Here is a 9,018-nt window from a genome sequence, read left to right as displayed (position 1 = left end):
TGTGTGTGTGTGTGTGTGTGTGTGTGTGTGTGTGTGTGTGTGTGTGTGTGTGTGTGTGTGTGTGTAAAATGATGATGATGATGACCAGAAAATGCACAATGCATTCTTCACAGTCCAATCTCCCTATGCAGGTAAGAGGTTCATTCTCATGAGAAAACGCTCTCCAGTGAGCCAGGGCCACAACAGGGCAATACATGGAAACTCTAATATTAGCACAAATACGGTTACGCTGCTGACATCCAGGTTCTTCAGTCCTGTTCTTCACAAAACCCCATCAGGACATCTGTGTGATTGTGTCTCTCTCCACTCTCTTCCTTTAGAGGAGCTCCCTGGCCTTCCTTTCACAGCCTGGCCATTTTTGAAGATTATGAGCTGCCTTACAGACTGTTGCTCTATTTAACTCCTCTCTCATTACCTGGTTCAGGTTGAGCCATCTTCACCAGAAGGTGTAGAAACAGGCGACAGAGGTTCCATTGTCCCTGCAGCCTTATGCTGACTCTTGTGGCCGACGTTGCTGTCCCCAGATTTCTCCGTGGGAAGCATCACCTTCCCCTTTCTAATTGGTAGATGATTTTTGGGATGATTCCTGGGGCTCTGTTCCCAGGAGACTTTCTTATCTGCACTGATTTTTCACCTGCATCTCTCCTCACTGTGGCGGTGGTGAAATGGGGTCTTCTCACCCCACTCCACCTTTGAGTAGATCACATTCTTCTGCCAAGAAGAACGGGGTCCTTAACACTGCAGTGGTGTCGGTGTGGACCTATGGATTCTCTTTCCCAGACTCCAGTGTGTTGTAATCAATCCCCGTCGTTTATTCTACAATTTATTACCTACTAATTATTACCTAAGTTGGCCCCTGAGAGCCAAAAGTCCCATGCTTTCCTTTGACCACTCAGAAGCCAGAAGGAGAAGGATCAGAGTTCGAAGCCAGCCTGGGCTGACAGTAAGACCCTGTCTCAAAAAAAAAAAAAAAAAGCGAGGAAGTAGCACAGTGCTTGCTTAGCATGTGCAAAGCCCTGGACTTTATCTTCACCAGCACACACATGGACACAGGCACACATGCACACCCACACAGATACACGCACGTGCACGTGTGCGTGCATACTTTAAGCCCTCTGAATGGCAGCCTGGCTGCATCATGGGGGCTTTCAGGAACCTTGGTATTCCCTATTAGCATAAGAAATTTTCTAGGGTCATTACGGGGTTTCTCTATATTCTTTGTGTTTCTCATTCAAGTGCTACAGGGTTTTCTCAGTCTGTACCAGCGTGGCTGGTCTGCCCTGCCTACACACCATCAAACCAAGTGGGCTAAACAACAGGAATCGTCTCCAGGCTCTGGAGACAGGTAGTGAAAGGCCACAGTGTAGTCAGGCTGGGCGAGAAGCTGCCCCGGGCCTCTCCGGGGCTCTGCGTGGCGCTGGCCTTGGGGGTCCCAGGGTATGCGGGAACGTGGCCCATCTCCTCACACAGCACTCTCCGTGCGTGGCTTTCTCTGTGTTCAAAGATCCCTCGTATATAAGAGCAGGAGTCCTTCAGGATTTGGGCTCACGGTGTCGATCTCATATATCTGAAAAATCTGCAGTCACCCCACTTCCAAGTGAGGTCACAGGCCGTGCCCGTGGAGAGAAGCCCTTCAGCACAGGGATTGCAAGGAGACTCACTTCAACCCAGAACACCTCCCAGCTTTCTTTTCTTTCCATTGCTCTGGGTTTCCTCATCCTTGGACATGCCCTCTGTCTGGCCATATAGAATGCCCAGGGCCCTTGCAAGGAATCCAGAACTTTCTGAGCTCTTCATGAGCATCGCAAGCCACAGTTAACACGCGCTCAGACTGCGCCTGGTAACTTGGCACACAGCCCAGGCTCGTCGGATCCTCATGCTCTCAGAACCAACACCCACTAACTCAGTTGAATCTAATTTGTTTGACTAAAATCTGATAGGTTTTAGAAAATATGGCCTATCTGGATCCATTAACATGGAGGAAAATAGAGGTCACTTTCACTTCTCTCTAATGCCATGTTTACTGGCAATAACTGCTGGGTTTAATGGTTGCTGCAGGATCTCTTTCTATTCTAGTGGAGGCTAAATGAGCCACTCTGGTATTTATTACCTGCTCATTAAAAAGCGAAGGTATCCGAAGCCATAATGGAGGCCTTCGTTATCACTCATTTCCCCAAACCATACCATTGCCCTTGCAGGGACAAAGGCTTTGGAAATGCCCCCCACAACAAGACAGTGCGCACGCGCTGAACTGCAGCTCTCATTTCCCGAGCAATTGAAGATGGCTGCAAGCTTCTGACATTTTCAGTGTTTCATGTACACATGAATGTCCATATTGTATTTTTCATCCATACATAGCCTCAGAGCTCTGTACAATCAATACTTGCTGCGGGAAGAGCGCATCAGGAAAAAAAATGTCAAGACAACGTGATCTGTTCAGAGGATATTTTTACTCCAGATTCAGATACAAATCAAGAGAATCATAAGAGCACATAAAGGTCCGGCCTCATGACAAATGGAGACAGCCAAACTAATTTTCTTGGTGACCTTATCTAAATTAGTTAGAAAATAACACTTCAGATTTATGGCTAGTTACAATTAAGCCCTTTGATATCTTCTAATTAAACCTGTGGAGATTTATTTCTGTATTATTCCTCTGGTAACCCTTTAAAAATGATAAAAATGTAAATGAATATAACCCTCAAAAGGAGATGTTTCTGTTTATCGTAAATTAGACTCAGGCCCTTCTTTTCAAATGACTGCATTTGAGAATCAGATTTATACTGCTCCCATACAAATTCCACATGAATACTAAATAATTTACTAAATAATTTATTTGGGAAGTTTGTGTGACATATATATACATATATGTATATATATATATGGAGAGATAGAAGAGAATATAAAGCCCACAATATTCTGTATGCCTCTCATTTTAAAATCTTTATCTCATTTCACATAACCCAATATTCAATTTGTGTAAAGATGTTGGGTTAACCTAATATCAATGTAACTCTCAGTTTACCAGACTACTTTTCTTGCCTGGTGACTTTCCTTCCACTCTTCATCTGAGAAAAGATCCGTTCCTTATAACAACCCTCCCTAATCCAATTATAATTGCTCGGAACTGTTTCATTCTTATTCTGCGCTCATTTTACACCCTCCTGGCTTCCCCTTCACTCACCTCCGGTTTCATTCCTCCCTAGGTGAGTACAGCTACCTGGGCACCACCCTCCGCCAGGTAGCCATAGAGCCCATGCCTTCCCTCCTGGACGTCAGACAGCTCATCACGTTGTATGGAATCCTGCCATTGGGTAAGGGCTGTGTGTCGGGGGAGGCACCACCCACCGGCTTTGATAGCACTTCCTGTTTGTTTGTCCACAAGGCTTTGCAGCTCAGCTCTGCCTACCCAGAGCCCCTGGGGTGAGCGTCCTCCGGCCTCAGTGGTGTGTCCCCAGCACAGAGAGGCACCGAGGCACAGTGGAAGAGCATTTCGGCTCCCTCTTTTGAGTCTGGGTGGTAGACCTCAGGTGATCAATCAGCCAGTGGCCAAAACAAGCACCCCAACTAAAATTGATCACCTGAGAGCCAGGACTGGGCAACCCGCTTCCATTACATGGGCTTCTGTGGGCGGGTCCTGAGCAGATGGGGCCTCTCAGAAGTGGGCCCCAAGGCCCAGCTTCAGGGTCTGCTGTGTCCCCAAGGTGCTGCCCGGCCTGCCACTCTGAACTAGACATCACTGCTTCATTTCCTTTCAGATTCTTGAGAGTCATTTTAACATTGAAAACTTGTTCCACTTGGTCTGAAGAACATAACCCTGGGGCTGGGAAGGTGGCTCAGTGGTAGAGCGCTTGCCTTGCATGCCTGAGGCCCTGGGTTCGATTCCTCAGCACCCCATAAGCAAAAAGAAAAAAGCCGGAAGTGGCGCTGTGGCTCAAGTGGTAGAGCGCTAGACTTGAGCTGAAGAGCTGAGGGACAGCGCCCAGGCCCAGAGTTCAGACCCCGCGACTGGACCCCCCCCCAAAAAAAGAACATAACCCTATAAGCAAGAGATTCCCTTTGTAATCAGAAATAGGAAGTTTAGCACTGGCTATGCTGGTTCAAGCCTGTAACCCTAGCTATTTGGGAAGCAGAGATTAGAAGGTCAAAGTTTGAGACCACATCAGGAAAACAAACTTGTAAGACTCCATCTCAACCCATGGCTGAGTACAGTGGTGCGCACCTGCCATCCCAGCCACGCCGGAAGGGTCAGGAAGGAGGACAGTTGCGGCCCAGGACAGCCTGGGCAGAAAACAAGGCCCTACTTGAAAATAACCAATGCAGAAGGGACTGGAGAAAATATGCAGTTGTGACTCGTTGCAAGAGGCCCTAAGCTCAAACCCCCAGTACAGTACTACCACGAAAAAGCACTAGGAAGTGGAACTTGGGACAACAGAAGTATATAAATATCCAGAGTAGACAGATACGACATCCATGGGTCTGCACGTCCCATCCCACCCAGAGCCAGTGGGCATCAGGGCCCTCCTCCCCATCTCCCGTCCTAGGCCGTGGAACGGGAGAGGTGCCGTGACTCCTGGCTGCTGCTAGAGGCCTCGCCCATCCCTCCCAGGTCACTAAGGAGCCTGCTGTCTTCCTGGCCACAGAGCGGCTGGGCATGTGTTCTCATGACTGGGGCTTGTGTCCTGTGTCTGGAAGTGTGAGCAAGTCAGGCTGGTGACCGATGCACACTGAAAAGCCTTCGGTGCTTCGTTTACACTTCATGGGTTCACTCCCATGGGAGCCAGGCCAGCCTGGGAAGACTGATGGCTCCCTCCCTCCAGTGAGCACAGAACCTAGGGCCACCCCTCCCCTTTCCCATCATGCCCCGAGAGGAAAATCATCTGTAAAAGGCCATTCTGTGGCCAAAAGGAATTCTTGGCTCTGGTTGTTCAGGTCACGTCAGTGGCGGTCATTGCTCAGGTGAACAAACCAGCCACTGACAGTGTCCACACCTAGTCAGGAATCCGGGGTCAGCCGGGCCAGGTGCAAAGGCCTTCTCTGGACATCCTCATCCCCTCTGAGCCGTCTGAGGGACCCCCTCCTCCAGGAGGTCCTCGTGTGTCTACACACCTTCCCCCAGGTGCTCTATCACCTGGTCTCCAGAGTCCGTCCTCTACCCCAGCCCCTGGCCTCAGCCATTCCCACCCACTTCAGCCACAGGTACCACTGTCCCTCCCCGCTCCTGGCCTCTGTCCACTGACACCCCAACCACTCCCCCCAAAACAGGCTGATTCCTCACTTCAGGTCTGTGTGTGGCCTCTGGCTTGGAACTTGCTCCAACACCTCCTTCGCTTCCATTCTCTAGAGGCCGGCCCAGATGCCCCCATCCCAGAATCCCCCATCCAGACTTTGCCTCTCCTCGCCTCTGAGCACTCACAGATCTGAGCACTTCCCACTTCCCATTGCAGGCTCCCTGCTCGGGGCCTTGCCCTCTGCCTAGCCAAGCAAAAGCTGAGCAGACCTGGTGCTCAGACAACTCAGGAGCAGAGCCTGAGAGGAGTGTGGTTTGAAAGAATCCCAGGCAAAACGCTAGGGAGACCCCATCACAGCCAATAAGGCTGGGTGTGGGGGTTCATGCCTGTCATCCCAACCACATGAGAAGCATAAATAGAGGATCACAGTCCAGGTCAGCCTGGGCCAAGAGTGAGTCCCTAGTTGAAAAGCAACTGTAGTAAAGTATGCTGGAGGCTGTGCAAGCACGTGTGAGGCCCTGAGCTCAGCCCTCAGTGCCACGAAAAGAAAAAAGAGCCAAGCAGATCCTGAGACTTTCCACATTTGAACCCCACCCTGGGCCACGTGCACAGAGTCCTCAGCCAGGGCCCCGCACAGGGCAGGCTTCCATACCTGGATGCTGAATGGACTGGGAGTGAGTGGCATCTCCCTCCTCCCCGTGGTCCCCGTGTCTCCTTCATCTGTACCTTGCTGAACCCATCATGAAGAGAAGCAGCCCTGCTGAAAGTCATTCTAAGGAGAGCTTGCTCAGGCCAGCTTCCCACATTTGTGTGGATAATGTGAACAACTGTACAGTTAGGTTCTCATCTGTCACATAATGTCCTGGCTCCTCAGTTCTACCAGAAAGGAAGAAAAGGAAAACACAAACACAATTACATTAACAGCTGATTGAAAAGAGCTCGGTTGTTGGCTGAAAGCAAACTAACCTGGTAACAGCGGTTCTGATGAACACACTCCCCAGGACTACAGGAAAAATCACCTTGCAATTATAAATGATTGTAATACAAGCAATAGCTTGGGGCCTAATTTGAGCTCTGCTCTTTCTCTGCCATAGAGAATATGCAGCCTAAGGGGCTGGACAGTGCGGGGGGGGGGAATCCCTGGGGCCAGGGCAGCCCCCTCTGAGTGGCCATAGCTAAAGCTGCTTTCTTGCAAGTGTCAGACTCCCTGCTGCTCCGGTCAGCCAGAGCCAGGGCAGGAGAAGAGCCCAGGCCCTCTGCCCAAGATCCTGCTTTTCCTTTTAAGACATAGTAAGTGTAAGGAAAGAGGTTTCTGGAGGAACAAAGTCTTCCTGGCCAGCCTGTTGTCCTTGTCTCCACGCTCCTTTCAGGGCACTCAGTGCCATCCACAAGCAGAGAAACCCAAACAAACAAATCCAGAGGAGCTGGGTGCTGGTGACTCACGCCTCTGTTAGTCTTGCTACTCAGGAAGTGGAACTGTGAGGATCAAGGTTTGACGCCAGCCCAGGCAGAAAAGTCCATGAAACTCCTATTTCCAGTTAGCCACCAAAAAGCCAGATATAGAAGTGTGGCTCAATGTTAGAACTACAGCCTTGAGCAAAAGAAGCTAAGGGACAGCACCCAAGCCTTGAGCTCAAGTCCCACTACTGTCACACACATGTACACACACACACATACACATACACACACACATACACACACAATAGCCAGAGGCAAGCTATTGCAGGAATGCCCTTTACAATTATGAGTTGAGGTAGTACAGGAGAGGTGCAGGAGGAGATGGCACCAAGACTGCAGTGACCGCAGTGACAGCTTCCCATCAGCCCTGACATACTGTAGGTGCCACGAGCCCACGGGGCTTCCACGCATTCATTACAGCCACAGAACAGGCCTCACAGTTCAGTCACAGCCTGGGGTTCCTCAGCATAGGAGCCACTGGTTTTCTTGGCAGGACTCAAGAGCCTCAGCCTCTGCCTTTTCCAGGGTCTGCGGCTGTGCATGAGAAAGCCCCACTGGTGAAATCTCTGCTGCTGGCCGGGCCATCTGGAGTAGGGAAGAAAATGCTGGTCCATGCCATCTGTACCGAAACAGGAGCCAACCTGTTCAACCTGTCCGCAGCAAACATCGCCGGGAAGTATCCAGGGAAGACTGGCCTCCAGGTCATGTTGCACGTCGTCTTCAAGGTACACCTTCTATGTCATAGTTCCAGCTCTCCTCCCTGTGTCAAATCACATTTCAAAAGCCAGTGGCTCACATCTATAAGTCCAGCTACTGAAGATGAAAACAGGGGATCAAGGTTCAAAGCCAGCCTGAGCAGGCAAGTCCAAGAGACTCTAATCTCCAGTTATCCACTGAAAAGCTGGAAATGGAGCTGTGGCTCAGGTAGTAGAGAGCCATCCTTGAAGGAAAAAGTTCAAGTACGGCACTCGGGCCGAGTCTTTTGATATTTTGTGTAAATCCCTCCATTATTCCTTTAGCCACTCCTCTCCTTTGATTTCTTAGTGGCGGTTCTATAGATTACCACACTCACCCTTTACTAAGCACAGTACATGTAGAGTCAGTATTGTACCATTTTATATAAACTCAAGAAATATCTGTTATGTATGAGCACCACTTCCACATTCTCCTTCCTTTCTGTCCACATTTCCCCTGGGGTCACAGCCCTTCAGCCAAAGAAGTTGCCTTGGCATTTCCTTTAGAGCAGGTGCACTGCAGCAGATTTTCTGACTTTTCACTCATTGTTCTTAAAATGTGCTTACATTGACTCTAAAGGATAGTTTTGCTAGGTATAGATTTCCAGATAGACATTTTTCTAGCAACAATTTGAAGATGCTGTCTTTTGACCTCATGGTTTCTGATGAGAAGTTACCAAGTATTTGAATTGTTTATGTCCTGTGTGAAATGTGTCATTATTCTCTTGAGTGATTATGTTTATAAGATTATAAGTTTAAATTTTATTTTAGTTTTCATTAGTTAGACTTCCTTCCTCTCCTCTCTTTCTTTCTAAGGATCCTATTACATAGGTATCTGACTACTTGTTATTATTCCACAAGTACCTGGTTCTGCTCTGTCAAGTTCCCTTATTAACTAGTCTCCACTAATCTTTGTTCAAATTTACCTATCCTTTCTCCCACTCCATCGTGGGGGGAAGGGGTTACCTCTGCTGTGTTCCATTCTCCCACCCCGTCGTGGGGGGAAGGGGTTACCTCTGCTGTGTTCCATTCTCCCACTCCATCATGGGGGGAAGGGGTTACCTCTGCTATGTTCCATTCTCCCACCCCATCGTGGGAGGAAAGGGTTACCTCTGCTGTGTTCCTTTCTCCCACTCCATCGTGGGGGGAAGGGGTTATCTCTGCTGTGTTCCTTTCTCCCACTCCATCGTGGGGGGAAGGGGTTACCTCTGCTGTGTTCCTTTCTCCCACCCTTTCATTGTGGGGGGAAGGGGTTACCTCTGCTGTGTTCCTTTCTCCCACTCCATCGTGGGAGGAAGGGGTTATCTCTGCTGTGTTCCTTTCTCCCACTCCATCGTGGGGGGAAGGGGTTACCTCTGCTGTGTTCCTTTCTCCCACCCCATCGTGGGAGGAAGGGGTTACCTCTGCTGTGTTCCTTTCTCCCACCCCGTCGTGGGAGGAAGGGGTTATCTCTGCTGTGTTCCTTTCTCCCACCCTTTCATTGTGGGAGGAAGGGGTTACCTCTGCTGTGTTCCTTTCTCCCACCCCATCGTGGGGGGAAGGGGTTATCTCTGCTGTGTTCCTTTCTCCCACCCCATCGTGGGGGGAAGGGGTTA

The 9,018-nt window shown here is 49.7% G+C and overlaps 1 protein-coding gene across 1 annotated transcript in view; it reads left to right on the top strand.

Moving 5' to 3' along the window:
* Iqca1 (IQ motif containing with AAA domain 1) overlaps positions 1-9,018 on the top strand; it is a 126,168-nt gene that overhangs the window by 80,501 nt on the left and 36,649 nt on the right. Inside the window, exons 13-14 of the mRNA XM_013023535.1 lie at positions 3,207-3,314; positions 7,215-7,414. Coding sequence (XP_012878989.1) covers positions 3,207-3,314; positions 7,215-7,414 — 308 coding nt within the window. The remainder of the gene's footprint in view (positions 1-3,206; positions 3,315-7,214; positions 7,415-9,018) is intronic.

This window comes from Dipodomys ordii, unplaced genomic scaffold, assembly GCF_000151885.1.
Source record: "Dipodomys ordii isolate 6190 unplaced genomic scaffold, Dord_2.0 Scaffold1, whole genome shotgun sequence".
Taxonomy (NCBI): Eukaryota; Metazoa; Chordata; class Mammalia; order Rodentia; family Heteromyidae; genus Dipodomys; species Dipodomys ordii.
Note: the sequence above shows the minus strand (reverse complement) of the source record. Positions and strands in the feature narration are given on the sequence as shown.